We start from the raw sequence: 21,197 nt of genomic DNA, 5'->3' as shown, positions 1-21,197 counted from the left end.
AAGTCTATTTAATTGGAGCAGTTAACATCCACTTTCTTGTCTGCATTCTTTTTTTTCCTTTTTTCTTTTTTTTAGATTTCATTTATTTACCTTTAGAGAGGAGGGAAGGGAAGGAGAGAAACATCAATGTGCAAGAAATGCATTGATCGGTTGCCTCTCCCATGCCCCCTACTGGGAACCTGGCCTGCAACCCAGGCATGTGCCCTGACTGGGAATCGAACCCGCAACCTTTGAGTTTGCAGGCTGGTACTCAGTCCACTAAGCCACACCAGCCAGGGATCTTGTGTGTGTTCTTATAGCCTATGAAGGTGTGGCTGGCCTTCAGGAGGCTCTGCAAATGACATGTAGTGTGACACCAGACAGGTTCTCTTTCTAAGCCTCGGTTTCCCCGTGTACAAAATAAAGGATGTTTCCACTGACATCTTTCAAAGGAAAACAGTTTCTATTTATTGAGCAAGCACTAAATACCCTGGCTCTGGCTAAGGCCTTTAATGTATCATCCCATTCATTTACTTTAGGCTAGACCTGGGATACAGAAGTGAATGAAAGACAAACATGTCTGTTCTCATTGATCCTACATTCCAGAGGGGAGAAAAGAACAATAAGTGACATAAATGAGTGAACACACAGCAGTGCAGAAAACAAGGGTGCTATGCAGGGAAATGGTGAAATGGGGGATAAGATATACTGCAGGGGAAACTTCACATGTTAAATAGGGTGGTCAGAGAAGACCTCAAGGAGGTGAAATTTGAATACAGATTTAAAGACGGTGAGGGAGGGAGCCATGGGGTTGTCTAGGGAAACAGCATGCCCAGCAGAAGAAACAGCCAGTGCAAGGTCCTGGGGCAGGACTTTACCTGGCATGTTGGAGAACAGGGAGACTGGAGCAGAGTGAGAGGGGGAGAGAGGGAGAGGAGGTGGGCAGGTCGTGCAGGGCCTTGTGGGCTCTGGGGAGGACTTGAACCTTTACCCCAAGGGAAGTGGGAGTCATGGAGGGCTGTGGGCAGAGAAAGGACAGAACCTGACTTGGGTGGTCACTGCTGCCCTCTGGTCTCTGGTGCAGGAAGAACAGACTGTGGGGGCAAGTCTAGGAAGGGGGCTGGGGGAGGGGTGACTATGGTGGAGGCAACTGCACTGGCCCAGGTGAGCAGTGATGGGGCTGGACCAGGGCGGTGGCCCCAAACATGGTGAGAAGCAGCCAGATTCTAGATATATTCTGAAGGTTTAAGCCCACAGGATTTGGTGACAGTGGGAGCATGAGAGAAAGGGAGGAATCGGTGACATCAAATTTTTGACCCAAAGAACTTGGGAGGATGGAGGAGCCCTCAATGAAGACTCTTGTTGAATGCTATTGACAACACTATCTGGTGTTTATCATGACTTCCGGTTTCCGGTGGGGGGAGGGGGTGGGTGGGGAACTGAGGCTCAGAGGAGGCAGGCAGGAGCTCCAGAGTTGCAAAGCAAGGAGTGTGTGAGATGAGATCATGCCCAGACCTTTCCGACTTCAAGCCTATTCCTGCCTTCTTTGGGGACGAACTGTGTCTCCCCCACACAAGCTCCAGCGCTGTCCCATTCTCTCTCACTTTCATCTCCTGTTGCCATGACAATGAAACACAGTACACCAGCTTCCTATGGCTGCTGTTGAAACAAATGACCCCAAACTTGGTGGCTTAAAGCAACACAAATGTATTATTCTGGAGAGCAGAAGCCCGATATGGACCTTTCTGGGCTAAAACCAAGCAGTCGGCAGGGCTGGCTCCTTCTGGAGCCTCCAGGGGAGAACCTGCTTCCTGGCATTTTCCAGCTTCTAGAGGTCACCCGCATTTCATGGCTGGTGGCTCCCTCCTCCATCCTCAAAGCTAGCAATGGCCTTGAAGTTTTTCTCACATCCTGTCACTTGAACACCAACCTGGCTCCCTCTTCCCTGTTTAAGGAAATGAGATTATTTTGGGCCCTTTGCTCAATCCAGAATAATCTGTCTATCTCCCCATCAGCTCGTTAGTAACCTAAATTCCATCTACACAACTATTCCCCCTTTCTCATGCAACACAACACATTCACAGGTTTGGAGAGTTGGAGAGATTAGAACATGAACCTTTTTGGGGGAGCCCCTCACTCTGTCCACTGTATCCAGTTAAGTCATAAAAGCCTCTGTGACCTCATTATCCCCTAGGGCCCAAATTCACAAGGCACCCCTCCCACATGATTGCTGGCAGGCAAACCTCTTGCCAGGCTCTTGAACCTCAATGACTCTCTAACTGTAATGGGAGCCAAACCTGAGGAAGCCCAGAAGCCTTGCTCAAGGGGCTGGACCGTGTTTAAGAGGGTCAGGGCCTTACTCACCAAAGCTTTGCCCCCGCCCCCGCCCACACCCCTGCCCCCACCCCCACCCCTGCTTCCACCCATCTGCTGGAACCCAGGCTGTACACACGTGTATGGGTATGTGTTTGGGCATGTGGGCAAAAAAAACCCGGAGCACCTCCCATCACAGCAGGTGAGTTCGGGGACTACAGGTTATCCACTATCTCTAGCCAAAACAGGGGGAGAAAGCCACACTGCCCACCCTCTCTGCATGGTTCACTTTCCTCCAAGCAAACCTAGAATTTCATCTTAGAGCAGTGAGGACCAGGGTGGGCCTTTCACCGGGAGCAGGTTCTGGAGATGTGCGTGGGGAGGCAGTTCCAGCCTGGTCGAGCATGGGCAGGAGCTTGGTCTGCCCTGCAGGTGCTTGACACGGGAGAGCAGCTGATGGTCCCTGTGGATGTCCTGGAAGTGGATAATGAGGGAGCCTTGTGGAAGTTTCTGCTCTCGGGAGCCATAGCTGGAGCAGTGTCTCGCACTGGCACAGCCCCTCTGGATCGGGCCAAAGTGTACATGCAGGTTCATGTGGGTGGGAGCCACTGCACTGACACCATTGGGGTGGGTATGGGCAGAGTGGAGAGGATGGAGCTCAGGATGTGGGTGGAGGGTGCAACTGGAAGCAGGTAGGAGGGTGGGACATGGGCTGGAGTTAGGAGGCTGAATAGAGATGGAGCGGGGGTTGAATTGGGGGTGACAACGGAGCTGATGTGGATGGAGCATGGAGTTCAATCAGTGAAGGAGTTGCAAGAATGGTACCAAGGACAAGACTGGGGCTGGGGATCAGGGAATTGGGGGAGGGGGTCTTTGGATGGCTTTCAAGACAAAGTAGGACTGAAAAGGAGAGGAAGATGGATGAGATGGTGGCTTGGTGTTGGGTTTGGGTCTGCTGGGGTTAGAGAATTCCAGAAGTAGCCAGGGAAGGGGTTGGAGAAGGAATTGGGATGAGGGGGCTGTATGGCTGGGGACAGGAGGGGCTTGAGATCCAAGACGGAATGGGAATAAAGATAGGGTGGAGGACTTCTTACAGGGCCAGGGGGCCTCCCTACCCCCAGGTCTACTCCTCCAAGACGAACTTCATGAATCTGCTGGGGGGGCTACGGAGCATGGTCCAAGAGGGGGGCTTCCGTTCCCTGTGGCGGGGCAATGGTATCAACATACTCAAGATCGCCCCTGAGTACGCCATCAAGTTCTCCGTCTTTGAGCAGGTGGGGGATGGTCTGCTTTCCCCAGTCCCACCCTCAAGTCCTCACCTCTCCTATACCCTGCCCCCAAAGCTCAGAGCATCATCCAAGACACTTAACATTCACCCTCCAAGTCCCAGAGCTCTCCCTCTGGATGCATTTCAGGCAGGAAGATGGTCGCTTATCTGCTCTTGCTCCTCTCTCCTGTCCCAGTGTAAGAATTACTTCTGTGGAGTGCATGGGTCCCCACCCTTTCAGGAACGTCTCCTTGCTGGCTCCCTGGCTGTGGCCACCTCCCAGACACTCATCAACCCCATGGAGGTAAGAGAATACCTGCCCCACAGAAGAGGAAACAAGATGAAAAGGAGTTACCAGCTGCTACTGCTTCCTCCTCCACCTTCCCTCTCCTCTTTCCCTTCTTCTCCTTCATGTACAATATGTATCAGACTTTTATTCCATATGGCTACTTGGTCGCCCCAACACTATTTAATGAATGGGTCCCATCTTTCTTCTCCAGTGATCAGAGATGCCACCTTTGTAATTTACAGAATTCTTATATATGTTTGAGTTTATTTCTGACCTTTATCCTCTGGTTGCTCTGTTGTCTGTTCATGTGCCACTACCTTTTAAATGTTTTCAGTGAATAGGCTTTATTTTGCAGAGCAGTTTTAGGTTGGCAGAAGATTTGAGCAGAAAGTACAGAGAGTTCTCATATACCTCTCCCCACATTTACAAAGTTTCCACCATTATTCACATCTTGCATTTGGGCGACATTTGTTACAATCCATGAGCCTGTATGGTTAGGCTATTTTTAACTGAAATCCATAGTTGACATTAGGGTTCACTCTTTGCGTTGTACATTCTATGGGTTTTGACAAATGACAAATGTATGATGTGTGTGCCCAGCATTACAGCATCGTACAGAATAGACCCACTGCCCTGAAAAGCTCTTCAACCTGGTCATCCTACCTCCTTCCCCCTGAATTCCAGGTAAGCACTGATTATTTTAGTGTCCACCAAGTTCTGCCTTGAGGCTTGGTGTTATGTTTCATTATTCCCCATCCTTCTCTCCTTTATCTCCGAACATCTACTGGTTTTTGTTTTTCATTGGTGTTCAATTCGTAAACAAGTTAGAGATTGCTGCCATTTTTATGTTGAATCTACACATCCAGGAATATATTCATTTGTTCAAGCCTCTCTTATGTTTTTCAATGGTCTTTTAAAAGTTTTCTTTGTATAATTCTTGTTCTCATCTGTTTAAGTTTCTTCCAAAGTGTATTTGTTTTCATTGCTGCATAACAAATTACCACAGACTCAATTAGCTTAAAATGACAGATTTTTTTATCTCATTGTTTCTGTGGGTCACATCTGGGCACTGACTGATCAGGTCATCTGCACAGGTGGAAGTCAAGGTGTCAGCTGGGCTACCAACAAATCCACCTGAGGCTCCTCTCCCAAGCCGCCTGGTTATTGGCAGGATCAGCTGCTTATGGGTGCAGGACTGACATCCTCAGCTCCCAGAGGCCAACCACTTGTTCCTGCCATGTGGTCCTTTCTACAACAGTTTCCTTGTTTAAGACCAAATGGAGGGTGTCTCTGATGCTTCCAGTCTTTCTACCTCTACCTCTGGCAACAGACCTCTTATAAAGGGCTTGCCTGGTTAGATCAGGCCCACCCAGGACAATTTCTCCTGATTCTTAAAGTCAACTGTTTAGGGACATTTGTTACATCTATTACAAAATCCCGCCAACTTTGCCATTATCACGTAGCCTGATTATGGGAGTGGCATCCCATTATGTTCCTGGGTCTAGCTTACATTCAAGGGAGGGGGGCCATTATAACAGAGCATGCATATCAGGGGGCCCAAGTCTTGGGAACCACCTTACAATTTTGCCTGCCGCACTTGGTGTTCTGCCTTTTGCACAATTATAGAATTGCCAATATTTTGGAATTGGGGTATTTCATTAAAATTATGATCTCTGACTCTTTTGGAAAATTAGCATATCTGGCCACCTGGCACTACACTTGGCTGGTGCTAAGTGAAAGGTGCCACAGACCTCACTTGGCTCAAGTTACTTCCCTTCTCTTCTGGGCCTCTGTCAGGCCCAGAACTTCTGAATCCTGTGTTGAGAGCACACACAGGCCAAGGGATGGGACAGGGAGCTCTGGGTTTGACACCAAGCTTTGTATATTCCTGGGAAGTTTCCTCATTTGTAGATGGAGACAATGGCCACTGCTGAGGGTCATTGAGAAGATCAGATCAAGTAAGCTGCCTCACTCCTCATGCTCCCTAGGTGCTAAAGACACGGCTAACCCTGCGCCGGACGGGTCAATACAAGGGGCTGCTGGACTGTGCCAGGCAGATTCTGGAGCAGGAGGGCACCCGCGCCCTTTACCGTGGCTACCTGCCCAACATGCTTGGCATCATCCCTTATGCCTGTACTGACCTGGCCGTCTATGAGGTGTGAACCCCTTAGAGGGGGTGGCAGGGATGAACCCAGCCCCTAGCAAGCTTTCTCCTGTCCCTCTTTTTCTTGCAGATACTCAGGTACTTCTGGCTGAAGTCAGGCAGGGACATGGCAGACCCTAGTGGCCTGGTGAGTCTGTCGTCAGTGACATTGTCCACGACCTGTGGTCAGATGGCCAGTTACCCACTAACTTTGGTACGCACCAGGATGCAGGCTCAAGGTCAGCCTGGCCCTAGTGGCCACCGTGTATGCTCCCCCAACCCCTCTACCAACCCTCTGAACTTCCTCATATTCTCAAACTCTCCACATCTGATCCTGGCCACCTTCACTGACCCCCAAACCCACCAAGACATACACTTACTCCCAAATCTGATCCAAGCCCTCAAATTAATACCACATATTACTAAAATGAACAGCCATATTACAAATGATTCCCACAAACTCCCCCCAAATGTGACCAAGTTCCCCATACTGACCTCAAGAAATATAACTCCAAAATTACCTCCAAACTTCTCCAAATCAGACCCAGCCCTCACTTGGCTCCGAAAGTCAAAATGGTTCCTAAATTCACCAAATCTAACTCTTAGATGTCCCCAAATTCATAACTATTTCCTCCTCTACCCAGGAAACTCCTCAAATGTGACTCTCAAATGAACTCTCAGCATCTAAACTAATTCTCAAATATCCAAACTATTAGGTGGTCCTAAGGAAGGTGGTCCTTAGCCAACCACTTTCACCTTGAAAATGTCCCCAAACTATTCCTTAGCCCACTTCCCAAAAATCTCTAGCAGATCTTAGAAATTCCCTTTCAAATAAGCTTGTATGTTTTCTAAGATGTTCCCAAAAAGGAAACCTGAAAATTCCTGCCCAAATTGATCTCTTCATTTTCCCCAAACTGACCAATTTCCTCTAAGTCTTCCAAACTCCTTTCCAACTGACCCCCCAGGCTCCTTTCCCTGGCTTCACTCCCCCCAACATTCCAGCCCCTCCCTGCCCTGCCCCCCTCCCCCCAGCTCATCTCAGAGGCACTGAGCTTGTTCTTGTCCTTGCAGACACTGTGGAGGGTTTGAACCCTACCATGTGTGGAGTCTTCCAGCGGATCCTGGCCCAGCAGGGCTGGCCAGGGCTATACCGAGGTATGACCCCCACCTTACTGAAGGTGTTGCCGGCAGGTGGCATCAGCTACGTGGTGTATGAAGCCATGAAGAAGACTCTGGGTGTATAGGCAGTGAGCTGAGCAGCACACCCTGGGCAGAAATGGACAGGAGGATCTAGTGTCCTCTGGCCCCAAAGAGCCCTCCTGGCTCAGGCCCCAGGGAAGTCTCTCCGTTTTTTATTTTGTTTGGGTTTGTTTTTTTTTTCCAGGAAAAGCAGGCCGGGGGGTTGTGTGTCTGGGTCAGAAGATGCTCTCCAGGGTGGTGCCTGAAATTATTATAGACTCCATTTTGGCTCATAGTAGTCTGTCCTGGCTCCAGGGACAAATGGTGAACATAAAGTCAAACCAGGAATAAAGTGATGGTTTCTGTTATACATGTCTGGGACACCAGGGTCCAGGAGAAAAGCTGTGGACCTGGATACTTGGGTCAAAGAGAGGAGCTAAATATCTGTGCTCCGTAGGTCCTCGAGGGGGACTGGGTATCTTGAGCCCCTTGGGCCTGAATAGAAAGCCTGGATGATGCCTGGATCCAGGTAATAACTTGAGGACCTAGGATTGGAGCTTGAAGCTTGGATCCCGGGACCTCATGTGAAGCAGGTGAGGGGTGTGTGAATAGGGCATAGGATCCCTCAGGGACCAATGGCACAAGACCCTTTAGTTCAGGAGGGGTGCTGGTTCCATGTGTCCTGGAAAAGAAAAAGGGGTTCTAGATTCATGGGTGGAGAAAGGAGAGAGGTGTACCAGGGGATCCCTGGGTTTTCTCCTGTTCTCAGGCCACCTGAACTCCAAAAGCCTCCAAGGCCTCAAACAGGCCACGTGCCTGGCCTACACAGCCAGGCTCTAGGGGCGCTAACCCTGACGTCAGGCCCGAATTCCGGCAGCGGTCGCCACTTCCTACGTAACCTGCCACTCAATTTCCCTCCCGCTAACCCCAACTCGCCGTCTAGTGGCCGGCTCCGCCCCAATGCAGCTGCGCTTCCACTGGCTTCTACCAAAACTGGGCACCTTTACTTCATTGTCATTTGTCAGGAGCAGTGTCAGTCACCTAACATCTACCCTCGTCGCTCAGTTATTGGCTTAGTAGTCGAGGCTAGAAAAGGATTCTGGTTAACATGGAAAGCCAGTCCAAACCCAAGTGCATCACCCACAACTCGTCAGGAATTGGATTAAACTGACTGCCAATCTTTACAAGAACCGCCTTCCACGTGTACTCATTGGCTTGCATTCCAAAAGCTATTTGCTAGGCTCCTCCTTCCTGTCTGCTTGACTCTTCGGAGCGGTCAATCGGTTCTGAAGCCGCCCCGCAACTCTGGAACTCCCGCTTCATTGGGCCTCCCGCTTTCTCAGATCGCCTCGATTTGCCAACCAAGGCCGGCAGCCCGCAGCTCGTTGCCTCCAAGAGCTGTCAGTCACATGGTGTCTCCCGCCCATTGCGTCTCACGGCACTTCGATTGGTCGCTCCTCTACAAAGCCTGCGATTGGTGGCCCAGGAGCGGCGGTCATTTCCCATTGGCCCGGCTGTGCTGTCCGTCACGGCGGCGGGAGGGGGCGTCCCTCATTCCCCTCGTCGTCTTCCCTGCCGCTGGGTTCCCAGAGTGCTCCGCGGCCGTGTGGAGCGAGGCCTTGTTCCCGCGTTGAGCCGCCGCCGCCGCCGCCGCCTCCTCCTTCTCAGCTTCAGCTTCCGCGCCAGGTCCGGCCCCGCCGCGCCATGTCGGACTACAGCACGGGAGGACCCCCGCCCGGGCCGCCGCCGACCGCCGGCGGGGGCGGGGGTTCTGGGGGCGCCGGGGGAGGCCCTCCACCGGGCCCGCCAGGCGCGGGGGACCGGGGCGGCGGGGGCCCGGGCGGGGGGTCTGCCGGGGCCTCTTCGCAGACCCCCGGCGGGGGCGGCCCAGGAATTCGCAAGGACGCCTTCGCCGACGCTGTGCAGCGGGCCCGCCAGGTGAGGAGGCCGCGGGCCTGAGGGGCGGGCGGGGGAGGGGGCGGGGTCACGTGCGCGCGCGCGCGGGGTCGCGGGTGAGGGGTTGCCGGGGCCGCCGTGGGTTCACGTGGGGCAGTAGACTGGGGCCTGGGCCGCCCCAGGTGCTTCGAATGCGGTTGCCCCATGGGTGACTTCCTGCACGGGGAGGGGGCGTCCGGGGAATTCCCTGGAGCGGTCCCTGGGTGTGCAGGGGCTCCGGAGTGCGACCTCTTACTCTGGGGGACGCCCCGCTTTAGTACAGCGCAGGCGTGCTCCAGTGTCCTGGAAGGAAAGGGTCCACTTTCCCGGGATGTGCCTTACTTTGCTCTCATCTCTCCATCAGGGCACAGAGCTCTGTTTGCCCCCAACCCAGTCCCGTTTCAACCCACTCCCCAGAAAGAATGGACTTGGGGGGAAACAAGTCCTTCCTCTTGAGTATAGAAAGGGAATCCTTTTGCTGCCAAAGTAGCCAAGCACTTAAACGAAATGGAGACGGTGGGCGTAGGTGTGGATTCTGTTTGATGCTACTAGCAGCTTGAAAGCGTGGTCTCTATTTTTCTGGGAAAGAGGGGAGGGTACCACCACAGTTTCTTGAGTCTTGATAACTGCTTGGAGGTGTCACATGCTGATGGGATTGACCTCCCCAGAACCTGGAGGAGAGGAGGTCCTTAGAATGGGGTGACTTTGGCCCCTTTTCCGGAAGCAGCCCCCAGCCTGATCTGGGTAGTTCCAATGCCTCAGGGCAGGGTGGGAGGTCCCGTTAGGTTGAACATCCTCCTCCGCCCATTTATGATTTGTGCTTTCTCACCTCGAGTGGAATTGTGTTCTTATGTGCACTTCATCTGCTTGCCCACCAAATTGTCTTGACTGACAAGCAGCTATCGTTGGTGGAGTTGGTGCTATCTGTTGGGGTGGGATTAGGCCCCATCTGGGCAGACCAAGAGCTTTGGCTCCAAGTCTTAAAATGAGAGAGGTGGAAAGATACATCCATAGTTCTTGGTTTTTGTTTCTTTGGAGAATTTGTAATAATTCCACAAACAGCCTCTGGTGTTAATAAGTTTGTTGGATTGGGGTTTATTTGAAGTTGCTCTTCGTGTGGCTAAATTGTAACATATGTTCCAAAAGGGTCTTTTGTTTTTCTCAAATGAAGGTTTCAGATGCCTTGAAGCAAAAACTATCCTGAATTTGTTTCACAAATACAAAGATTCTGAGGGTGAGGGAGGTAATACCCCTCAGCATCCTAGTAGAACTAGGCTACAGTCACACTTTCTGATTCTCTGCAGCCCTTCCTTGTGGAGATGACCTGTGGACCCTCTGTGGCACTGAGTTTCTTCTGTTCCTTTTATCCCTAGGACAAGTTAGTGTGGGTTACGGTCTGCCACAAACAATTTAAGCCCAAATCTAGTCGAGAAAAGAAGTTTTGAAATTCCTGGATAATTCTTGAACTTTAAATTTTTAGGTGAAAATTCTTTTTAGAATATCTTAACTAATAGCTATTTCCTAAATTGGAAATGCTGACCCCCAGGCCAAACAGCAAGACCAGAAAACAAGTTATCTGAGCCCCATGGAAGGTGGTTTTTGATGCTAATTCTATTCTGTTTACAACTTCATCTCTAGATCGCAGCCAAAATTGGAGGCGACGCTGCTACAACAGTGAATAACAGCACTCCTGATTTTGGTTTTGGGGGCCAAAAGAGGCAGTTGGAAGATGGAGGTAACTACCTGCTGGGAGGAAGGGCCAGGGGTAGAGAGTGAGGTGCCTTTGTTTGAATGTGGTTCAGAGTGGGGGGGAGCCTGCTGCCATTCGGTCTTTTAAAACCTCAGCAATCCCAGCTTTGTTCATTCTTTTTGTTGAGCCACCGTCCTGAGGTATCAGGTGGCTGAGAGGAGAGCAGATTGACTGTGGCTAGATCCAAGTTGTAAGTTCTCAAGATTGTTCCTCCCCTTCTGGTAGTCTGGGGAAATGCTGGTACCTTTATTGAGGCCCCCTGAAAGTAAAGTTTGGCTGGGCCTGCAGCATGCGGCATTACCCACAGTAGCTAAAATGATCAGTTGGGCCCTGGCTGGTGTAGCTCACTGGATTGAGAAAGGGCCTGCAAATCAGAAGGTTGCGGGTTCGATTCCCAGTCAGGGTGCATGCCTGGGTTGTGGACCAGGTCCCTAGTAGGAGGCATGGAAGAGGCAACCACACATTGATGTTTCTCACCCTCTCTTTCTCCTTCCCCTCTCTCTAAAAATAAATAAATAAAATCTTTAAAATGATCAGTTGGGTGGTCTCTCACTTTGTGGGGGGTCATCTGATTGATCTTTCAACCAGGACCCTGCTGCCCAAGGCAGGTCCAGTCTTGAGCTGGAAGGATTCAGAAACCACCATCATTGTTCCCCCGTTATAAAGGGCTTTTTCACTCTTGGTGGTGGCAGCAGGATTGGTGAGGTCTGGCCTCATTTAAGAGTTGGTCTCTGCTACTTTCCTGTATTGGCTCTGATGTTGGGGGGTAGTAGAAGGGGGATTTTTTGCCAGGATGTGTGGCACTGGCATCAGATTTGAGGCAGCTGTGGGCGGGTGCTGCATCTGACATCCTGTCTCTTTCACAGACCAACCAGAGAGCAAGAAACTGGCTTCTCAAGGAGACTGTAAGTCCATTGGGTGACACAGGTAGAGGGCAGCTTTAGGATCTTGGAATGTTGTTAGGATTTGGGAGCTAGGAGCACTGAGCACCTGTCCTTTATGGAGGCTGCAGGTGTTTATGACCTGTGGGGTTCCCATAGCCCCTGGAAATTGAGGTAGAAATACGTGCTGCCTGTGCTATTGTGAGAGGGCCCACTGTGCACCAGTGCTCAGTAGGGCTTAGACTGTAATGGTGCTAGTTGCCACCATGGAGGCAGGAGCACCTGGGGCCACTGGTGTTCAGAGTTCCAGAGAGAAGCCAGGCCAATCTTTCCTGTGGATTTTCTCTCTGCAGCCATCAGTTCTCAACTTGGACCTATTCATCCTCCCCCCAGGTAAGTTGTGATTTGGAGAATATGTCATTTTTCTGTCTGTCAGCTCTCTCTGGTGCTTCTTACTGACTGAGGGAGAAGAGCCCTGTCCGGGGTTTCCACACCATTTAGGGTTCTTCCATCAGAGAGCAAACAGAGAGATAGAGGGCACTGACTTCGTCTCTGTACTTACCTGTCTTCAGAGCTGGAGGGAGAGGGTTGTAACACTTTTTTGGTAATGACAAAAGGGTGGTCTCTGCGCCCTGGAGCTTCCTTTGTTGAGGTGGGGACACTCCAAAAGCACAGGCATCTTTCTTTCTAGAAAAGTGTGGTTTTCTTATGCGTCCTCTGGACGTGTTTGTTCCCTGAGAGCTAGTGGAGCCTGGGGTAGGGAGGCCTTTCCTTTTTGCTGCCCCCACCGCAAATGACTTTAGTGAACTTGACAGAATGTTTTGTGAAGGACCGACCATATTGTTGGGGGGGGGGGTATAAATTTAGGCCTGTTGTGGGGGAGCTAGGAAATTTAAATGAAAAAGGTAAAAACAAATTTTTAAGTCAACACATGTAAGATGTGACTTAATTACATTGCTGTGAAAGTATTTAAGTGCACAGTCTCTCCCTAAGTCAGAGACAGCGCTGGTCCAAGGGCCACTCTGCCTAGAGCCAGCCTCTTGTAGCCCAGGAGGGGAAATGAACCTCCAGAGGTGGAGTGACCTACTATAGGGTGAGGGAGCCCCAGCCTCATGCTGTTAGATTCCGTTTGGGCCTGTGGGGCTTTGATCCCATCATAGGAAGTAGGGTCAGAGGCTAGAAGCATTGGGGCAAGGCTCCTTTTCTCCAGGGAGACCCTCTGCTTCTTTCCTATTTGAGACCTTCATTGTCTCTCTTTGCAGGACTTCAATGACAGAAGAGTACAGGGTTCCAGATGGCATGGTGGGGCTAAGTGAGTGTGGGTCACTGTGGTCTGGGGTGCCCATTATACCTACCCCACCCCCTGGGACAGTGTCCTGGGAGCCCATGCCAGCCCAGAAGCCTTTGGTCTGAAAGGGCCTCCCCTATTCTGCTCTTACCTGTTCTTTCTGGGCGGAAAGAATGGTGGAGCTCTTGGAATGGCTCCTGCCCTCTTTGAATATTCATATGGCCTGAAACCCCTACTTCTTTGTGTACTCATTGCTGGATCCTTCCTTCCATCAACTCTGCTTTTCTTCTTTTCCACCTAGTCATTGGCAGAGGAGGAGAACAGATTAACAAAATCCAACAGGATTCAGGCTGCAAAGTCCAGATCTCTCCAGGTATGAGTGAGCCATATTCATGCCAGAATGAATGCTGGGCTGGGGCTTGGCTCTCTGCACTTTAGTGATCTCACTTTTAACTTGACCGGTAGACATGGAATATGAAATGTGCTAGTGTTTGTTTATTGAGTGCCTTCTGTGTACCAGGCTCAGTGCAGTGTCTCCACTAAACAGCACCTTAAGATGTAGCTGTGATTTTCTTTCATTTTATAGGTGGGGGGAAGGCTGAGAGGGAAGATCTAGAATTGAAAACAAGGACCCTTATTCCAGGTCTGCTTTGAACCATTATGTTAGGTTGCCCCCTGAACTAAATGCCTAATAAAAACCGGACAGGAATATGGGAAGCAGGAAGGTACATTAGAAAGAAAAGTGTTGAGAACAGGCCTGGATTTGAATTGCATGTCTGCCTGCTCCTCTGTAGGAGTCTGCTTTTCGGGAGTTTCTGAGGCCTTGCTCTAGCAGAGTGGAGACTGTTAACTAAAGGGTGCGCACGTGGTTGTCAGTGGTGGTGAGAATGGCCCAGGGTTTCGACCTTCCGTAATCTGTTTCTCCTTGCTCTTATTCTCTGAAAGTTTTCATGTTATTCTCTAAAAGTTCTGCTTCCCATATTGGACTTTAAGCTTCCTGACCTCGGCCTTGCCTAATGCAGCCTCCCAGGTCTTTGGGGAGGTAAATTGATTTCTCAAGCTGCTGAATGGTGGCAGAAGTGTCCATTTGTTGTTCTGGAAGTTTCCTCATCTCCAGTAAAGGCCTTTCCAGGGTCTGCAGGCCTAGAAAGGCACTGACCCTATCTCCTCTTCTCTCCAGACAGTGGTGGCCTCCCTGAGCGCAGTGTGTCCTTGACAGGAGCCCCAGAATCTGTCCAGTAAGTGCTCACTGGGCCTGTCATTGTGATGGGAGTGTGCAGAAGTCCTCTAGATCCCTTTGAAAGTTGTGGGTGACACACCATGTCCCTGCACCCCAGTCCCAGGAACTGTAATACTCATCTTCCTCATCATCTGTCAGACCCATATGTTGAAGATATCTTTGCTTTGAGTTGGGGGGGGTCTCCAGGCCAGTACTTTTTCAGGTGACAGCACCCCATTCCTTCCCTTCCCAGGAAAGCAAAGATGATGTTGGATGACATCGTCTCTCGTGGTCGTGGGGGCCCCCCAGGGCAGTTCCATGACAATGCCAACGGGGGCCAGAATGGCACGGTGCAGGAGATTATGATCCCTGCAGGGAAGGCTGGCCTGGTCATCGGCAAAGGCGGGGAGACCATTAAGCAGCTACAGGTGAGAGGGTGGAGCAGAGGACAGAAATTTCCTTTCATCCCAAGACAGTGTCCTTTCTGTGTCTGATGTATACACACACACACCAGCTGCTTTGCCAGCCTTTTACCCTTCTTGATCATGGACCCTGCCCCCAAGTGCACTAGTTTCCAGAAAGTTCTGCACTGACAGTCAATGTTGGTTTTAAAGGAACGAGCTGGAGTAAAGATGATTTTAATTCAAGATGGTTCCCAGAATACAAATGTGGACAAGCCCCTTCGGATCATTGGGGATCCTTACAAAGTGCAGGTGAGCACACCTTGCAGGTGGTGGTGGTTTCTAGAGATGTAAGAGAAATCTGGTAGGCTGGCTGGAGGTTTGGATGGAAGCGGAGAGGTTTCCCAGAGCTCTGGCTTTGAAGTTGGCCCAGGGTTTGTGTTCTTGTGTTGAACTCTCCCTCCCGGTTGTTTGTACGTGAGCAAGTAGCCTAAGTCTGATACTTTGTTTTCTCATCTGGAAAATAGAGGTGCTGGCCATGCCTGCCTCTTAGGGTGGCAGGTAACAGAGCTCAGCACCTGTGTGTTGGTCCTTAGCTTAGACCTGTGACCCCTTGGTTTGTGGGAGGCTGGGGTCGCAGTAGGGCAGCAGAACTTACCGTGTGCACCATGCTCTGTGTTTTTGCAGCAAGCCTGTGAGATGGTGATGGACATCCTCCGGGAGCGTGACCAGGGTGGCTTTGGGGACCGGAATGAGTATGGATCCCGGATTGGTGGAGGCATTGATGTGAGTGCAGGCCTCCCCGAGAAGATGGAGGGCTGTTTGTGTGAGGGGCTGTTTATATCCAGTAGACAGCAAAAGCTGGCTCTTCCTTCCTCCCTCAGGTGCCAGTGCCTAGGCATTCTGTTGGCGTGGTCATCGGCCGGAGTGGAGAGATGATCAAAAAGATCCAGAATGATGCCGGTGTGCGGATCCAGTTTAAACAAGGTCAGGCCAAGTCGTGTCCTCTTAAGATCACCCTGAGGGTCTACTGCAGACAGCTTGGCACCATGGTTAGCATGCTGAGCCTCTTCGTGGTGCCTTGTTACTCCTAGATCTTTTCTCTCTCTTTTGTGGGACAGCCCTGTGAGACACTTGGTGACGGGGAGACTTTCCGTGTTTTCCTCTCCTGTTGAATTTATGTCTTCCCTCTCTGCAGCCAGTGGCCCATCCCGACAGGGCAGCCTAGATAACTTGGGCACCCTGGGCTGATCAGACTACTATCCCAACTCTGGGCACCTGCAGAGCTTGTGGGAGTCTCTTGAGGGCACGTCTGTGGGGAGGATGGACCTCTTGCTTTTCAGAGATTTGTTGTTTTCAGTTCTATAAATTGCATGCATCAGTTCTAGGGGTTCCAATTGCAGAAAGAAGCCTCAGCCGCCTTCCTTCTAAGTTGGTTGGTTTTCTTCTCTGGGGACATGGGGCCTGCTTGCCTCATTTCTCACTCCTGAGTACGTGGAGTGTGGCGAGTGGCCCTAAGTCTGAGTTGTTTCAGGCACCCAGCTTGGCATGGTGCTGTCCTGAGGAGGCAGTGTTTTGGAGTTGTGCTTCTCTTTTAAATCTGTGTCTCTGTTCTCTGGGTGCTGGCCTCAGATGATGGGACGGGTCCTGAGAAGATAGCTCACATAATGGGGCCCCCAGACCGGTGTGAGCACGCAGCTCGGATTATCAATGACCTCCTCCAGAGCCTTAGGGTAGGTGGCATGGGGTAGGTGAGAAGAGCTGGTGGGGGCAGAGGGGACAGGTCTGGCTTCCTCTATTCATTCTCCATCCTCTCTGTCTTGCAGAGCGGTCCCCCAGGCCCTCCAGGAGGTCCTGGCATGCCCCCAGGAGGCCGTGGCCGAGGAAGGGGCCAAGGCAACTGGGGCCCACCTGGTGGGGAGATGACCTTCTCCATCCCCACTCACAAGTGTGGGCTAGTCATAGGCCGAGGTGAGTAGGCCTCTCCCTACCCTTCATCCCTCACTCACTCTCTCCTCCCACCCTCCCCTCACTGCCTGTGTCCCCCTCAGGTGGCGAGAATGTGAAAGCCATAAACCAGCAGACAGGCGCCTTTGTAGAGATATCCCGGCAGCTGCCACCAAACGGGGACCCCAACTTCAAACTGTTCATTATCCGTGGCTCACCCCAGCAAATTGACCATGCCAAGCAGCTCATTGAGGAGAAGATTGAGGTGGGCTCCTGGAGGGATCATGGAGGGCTCTGGGGGCCTGGGCATGGCTCCAGCTTCTGTCTCTTACCTGCTAACCTTGTGCCATTTCTTCCTCCAGGGTCCCCTCTGCCCAGTTGGACCCGGCCCAGGGGGACCAGGCCCTGCTGGCCCCATGGGGCCCTTCAATCCTGGGCCCTTCAACCAGGGGCCACCAGGGGCTCCCCCTCAGTGAGTATTTCAGCTGCCTGGGATTTGGGACATTGGGTTTTGTATGCTGGCAAGAAGAGTGACAGGCCCTGTTTCCATTTCCATTCACCACCAAGGGGTCCTGCGTCATCTTTCAGAAGCAATGGTTCGGGACCCAAACATGATCCAGCCCAGCCCTCTGTTTCACAGACACCGTCTTTTACAAGATGCTATAGGTGTTGAATTTGGGGGACTTTGTATCACGGCCTGGGTCCTATGCATTGTTAGTTTTCTCACACCCTTCCCTGGGTCCCCTTTCTACTAGCCATCTTTATCCCTGCAGCAGAGCAGCCTGGACTTACGTGTTCCCCCTCTTTCTCCTGCAGTGCCGGGGGCCCCCCTCCTCACCAGTACCCACCCCAGGGATGGGGCAATACCTACCCCCAGTGGCAACCACCTGCTCCTCATGACCCGAGTAAGTAAGGCTACCCATTTGATGGGGCAGCACAGGGTCTGGGAATGGGACTGGTTTTCCGTGTCAGCTCTAAGCCTGCATTGCTTTCTTCTTGCAGATAAAGCTGCTGCAGCCGCCGCAGACCCCAACGCAGCCTGGGCCGCCTACTACTCACACTACTACCAGCAGCCCCCAGGCCCTGTGCCTGGTCCTGCCCCTGCCCCCGCAGCTCCACCTGCCCAGGGTGAGCCGCCTCAGCCCCCGCCTGCTGGCCAGTCAGACTACACAAAGGCCTGGGAAGAGTATTACAAAAAGATTGGTGAGTGAGTGGGCCACTGCATGGGCTCAAGTGAGCCAGAGGAGCAGAGGAGGCCAGCTGTGTCCTCTTACCTTGGTGCCTGCCTTCTGCAGGTCAGCAGCCCCAGCAACCTGGAGCTCCCCCACAGCAGGACTACACAAAGGCCTGGGAGGAGTACTACAAGAAGCAGGGTGAGTTATACAAAAAGAAAAAGAAAAAAATAGTAACAGGGATGAAAGTGCAGCACAGGGAATGTCGTCATCATTATGATGACTTGTGTGGTTGCATGGGTATTAGTATAGTGATTATATTGTAAGGAATTTAAATGGAAAATCACTGTGGGACACCTGAAACTAATACAATATTGTATGTCAACTATATAATTTTTTTAAAAACCAGCTTGAGCTAGTGGACCTTGAGGTGAGGCAGGGCCAGGCCCACTCTTGCCAGCCCCACTTACCCTCTCCTCCCAACAGCTCAAGTGGCCACTGGAGGGGGTCCAGGAGCACCCCCAGGCTCCCAGCCAGACTACAGTGCTGCCTGGGCTGAATACTACCGACAGCAAGCCGCTTACTACGGACAGACCCCAGGTCCTGGCGGCCCCCAGCCTCCACCCACACAGCAGGGACAGCAGCAGGCAAGTGGGAATTGCCACCCTCCTCCTCCTCCTTTTTCCTTCCAACCCCCAGCCACCGTTCATCCTGCCTTAGTGGGTAGCGCCGGAAATCCCTTCCCCTGCGGGGTGTGTCCTTGATGCCTGCAGCGGGGGCCGTGTGGCCGGAGGTCTCCAAGAGTCCCCATGAGCCAGGGGAAGTGTGCGCTGGGTCCAGAGGTTAAAGAAGAGGCCTCCCTCCGCCGGCTCGCTTGTTCCTGTGTAATGCTGTCGTGATGCTGGGGGCGAGTGCGAGACAGATAAAAGGTGGAACTGTTGAACTGGTGGATAGTCCTGGGGGTGGGGGGCAGACCAGCCACTGAAACGGTCACCAACCTGGCTGCTAACTCAAAATCTGGCCACTTGGGAAGAAAATGGATATTTTTCCCCCTCTGCATTACTTTTTTTGGCTTTTGTTTGTTTTGTTTTTAAACCCACGATCTTCTCCCCGACTGTGTCCAAGTGACTGTGTTTGCAGGCAGCCCCAGCGTGGGGTGGCCCTGGCTCCAGCAGGGACGTGGGGAGCCTGCCAAGGGGACCAGCCCTGGAGCCCCTCTGCTCCACCTGGGTTTGGCCTCTGCTCTCACGCCCGTGTCTGTGTCCCGGTCTTGTCTGTGAAGTGGGCATGATGATCGCTGCCACCTTCCAACCTACCTCACAGGGGTGTTGTGGGGACACCGTGATCTCTGAGATTGTTCATGTTGTGATGCGCCGGGAGCCACCGCTTTCTCCCCTGCTGACCCTCACTTCGCTTCTCTCTCTCCCGCGGTCCCTGCTTTCTCCTTCTTCCCTTTGTGTCACTCTTTCTCCTCCTCCTCCATCAAGGAGCCAGTCATCAGCCAGTCATCAGCCGAGTCCCTGGAGCACTTCACTAGACAGTTACAGACATACCTGTTAGCCATCGTTTTTGGAAGAGGGGCTTCCTGGCCCCCTCCTTACAGTCCCCTCAGTTTCCCGCCCCTGCCTCCCCCTCCCCATAGTGACCAATTCCTATCTCTTCCCTCTCCGCAGGCTCAATGAATCGAATGAATGTGAACTTCTTCATCTGTGAAAATTCTTTTAATATTATTTGTTTTGTTTGGGGGTTTTCTTCTTTGGTTTTGGCTTTTCTTTTTCTTTTTTTTTTCTTTTTCTTTCCTCCATTTGTTAGGTGAGAGAGCGACGGCTGCCGTAAGGGTGTGGGGAGCCCTCTCTGAGTGGCGGCTTGGAGGGCAGTGCTGGCTCTCGCTCTCTCGCTTTTTGTGTCTCACATGCTTTTTTTTTTTTTCTTTTAAATTTGGGGTCCTTAATGTTGAGCCAGACATAGAAGATAGTGAGAACTAAGTCTCTGCCAAAAAAAATTTTTTTTAAATAAACACGAAGTGAAACAAGACCTATAAGATTATATATATATATATATAAATCTCTATACCCACCCTTCCTGAAACTGCTTCTTTCAAGGGAAAGTAATTCATTTTCTCTCTACCACTCTTGGCCCTCTTCATGTTTTTAAAATAAACTTCTAAAAAGGAAAAAAAGTCAATCTTGCTATTTCTTTTTTTTTAGTTAGAGTTGGAACATTCCTTGGACCAGGTGTTGATATTGCAGGAAACCACCCCCCACCCCACCCCCTTGCATCAGTTGAGCCCCTCTGCCTCTCTGCTCCTCTCGCTCCTCCCTCTGCCCGAGCTCGGCTTCCCGCAGCCCCTCCTTCCCGCGTCCTCTCTCCCAGGACTGGTCTGTCATGTTTCATCTGTTCAAGAGGACATTGAAACTGCAAACAAATTGAGAACAAAAAAATTGTATGGCAGTTTTTACTTTTTATCGCTCGTTTTTAACTTCACAAATAAATGATAACAAAACCTCCCCATGTCTGCTGGGTGCCGTCTCTCTGTTCCCCACCTGCCCTTGTAGAGTTTTGAAGCAGATGTATGTTCTTTATAGATGTTGTAAGAGCCTGATAATGGTGATTGGAAATTACAAGCTTTGTGTTGTGTTTTTCTTTTTTTTTTTTTTTTTAAGAGAACAAAATTATAAGAGAAAATAGTTTTCTGCAGGCACGTTGTACTTTCCTATGACTTTTCTTCCCGTTCCCCCCCCCCTTTTTTTTTTTGTTAAATAAAGAGCTTTTTTGTCTAAAACTGTGTGCTGGATGCAATTGTGTTTGTAGAGGAACAGGCTTGGCCTATGAGACCGCAGTACCAGCTGCCCCCCTCCCCCAAAGACTGCCCTCTGATTTTGTTTGGGGAGGGAGAAGCAAACTACATGCCTGTGGTGCAGTTCTCCCCCCACCCTGTTCTTCCCTCTGGCAACTTGGGGAGCAAAGCACCCAGGATGATCCCCAGGGACAGGCGTTCCCATGGATGCACCCTACCACCACAGCAAACTCAGCCCTGCCTCACAGGAGTCATCCTGGCCTTGCTACTTGTTCTCATTAGAGAGCTCTGAGTTGGAAACCTATCCTGGCCAAAGTGATGGTACCAGCTAAGTGCTTGGTGGCAGTCCATGGCCTCCCAAGGGTGAGGACAGGAAATGGGAGAGTAAACTAAGGAGCCACTTGAACTGCCCAGCATAGGGGCAGTCATCCTGAGGCATACTGTGTAGCAGGAGTGTTCCGTTTGGATTTATAGTTGAATACTAACACTTAAAAATCTGGTTTTAGCCCTGGCTGGCGTAGCTCAGTGGATTGAGCGCAGGCCTGCGAACCAGAGCATCACAGTTCGATTCCCCGTCAGGGCACATGCCTGGGTTGCAGGCCAGTTCCCGGCAGGGAACACACGAGAGGCAACCATA

General features: G+C 51.4%; 2 protein-coding genes across 5 annotated transcripts; both read left to right on the top strand.

Moving 5' to 3' along the window:
• The first annotated feature begins 2,263 nt into the window (after nucleotides 1–2,263).
• SLC25A41 (solute carrier family 25 member 41) lies at nucleotides 2,264–7,235 on the top strand. Its single transcript, XM_037165329.2, has 7 exons — nucleotides 2,264–2,494; nucleotides 2,725–2,880; nucleotides 3,414–3,566; nucleotides 3,756–3,863; nucleotides 5,837–6,004; nucleotides 6,083–6,230; nucleotides 7,063–7,235. The coding sequence occupies exons 1-7, from the start codon at nucleotides 2,264–2,266 to the stop codon at nucleotides 7,233–7,235; spliced, it is 1,137 nt and encodes a 378-aa protein (XP_037021224.2).
• Nucleotides 7,236–8,737: 1,502 nt separating this feature from the next.
• On the top strand, nucleotides 8,738–20,270 carry KHSRP (KH-type splicing regulatory protein). Of its 4 annotated transcripts, none has more exons than XM_037165271.2 (21): nucleotides 8,738–9,108; nucleotides 10,744–10,840; nucleotides 11,722–11,760; nucleotides 12,090–12,129; nucleotides 12,999–13,048; nucleotides 13,326–13,397; nucleotides 14,205–14,262; nucleotides 14,497–14,671; nucleotides 14,858–14,956; nucleotides 15,332–15,430; nucleotides 15,529–15,631; nucleotides 16,277–16,377; nucleotides 16,471–16,615; nucleotides 16,696–16,856; nucleotides 16,954–17,063; nucleotides 17,159–17,257; nucleotides 17,408–17,496; nucleotides 17,594–17,794; nucleotides 17,887–17,964; nucleotides 18,250–18,410; nucleotides 19,437–20,270. In XM_037165271.2, exons 1-21 carry the CDS (start codon nucleotides 8,875–8,877, stop codon nucleotides 19,443–19,445), a joined length of 2,220 nt encoding a protein of 739 aa, XP_037021166.1. In that variant the 5' UTR covers nucleotides 8,738–8,874; the 3' UTR covers nucleotides 19,446–20,270. The 4 variants fall into 4 exon arrangements, with proteins under 4 accessions (XP_037021166.1, XP_037021164.1, XP_037021165.1 ...); XM_053658539.1 differs by having other exon boundaries at nucleotides 8,828–8,894; nucleotides 9,016–9,108; nucleotides 18,250–20,270; XM_037165269.2 differs by having other exon boundaries at nucleotides 18,250–20,270.
• Nucleotides 20,271–21,197: the final 927 nt, after the last annotated feature.

This window comes from Artibeus jamaicensis, unplaced genomic scaffold, assembly GCF_021234435.1.
Source record: "Artibeus jamaicensis isolate MK-2021 breed Jamaican fruit bat unplaced genomic scaffold, CSHL_Jam_final scaffold_537, whole genome shotgun sequence".
Classification (NCBI taxonomy): Eukaryota; Metazoa; Chordata; class Mammalia; order Chiroptera; family Phyllostomidae; genus Artibeus; species Artibeus jamaicensis.
This window is presented reverse-complemented; position numbering and strand designations above follow the sequence as displayed.

Bases quoted from the DNA above. Each gene is read 5' to 3' on its own strand.
- KHSRP (XM_037165269.2), top strand. From the start codon at position 8,875: ATGTCGGACTACAGCACGGGAGGACCCCCGCCCGGGCCGCCGCCGACC. The intron at 13,398-14,204 runs GTATGAGTGAGC...TCTTCTCTCCAG, and splicing joins CAAAGTCCAGATCTCTCCAG to ACAGTGGTGGCCTCCCTGAG. The intron at 16,616-16,695 runs GTGAGTAGGCCT...TGTCCCCCTCAG, and splicing joins TGGGCTAGTCATAGGCCGAG to GTGGCGAGAATGTGAAAGCC.
- SLC25A41 (XM_037165329.2), top strand. From the start codon at position 2,264: ATGGGAGCCAAACCTGAGGAAGCCCAGAAGCCTTGCTCAAGGGGCTGG. The intron at 2,495-2,724 runs GTGAGTTCGGGG...TCTGCCCTGCAG, and splicing joins AGCACCTCCCATCACAGCAG to GTGCTTGACACGGGAGAGCA. The intron at 2,881-3,413 runs GTTCATGTGGGT...CCCTACCCCCAG, and splicing joins GGGCCAAAGTGTACATGCAG to GTCTACTCCTCCAAGACGAA.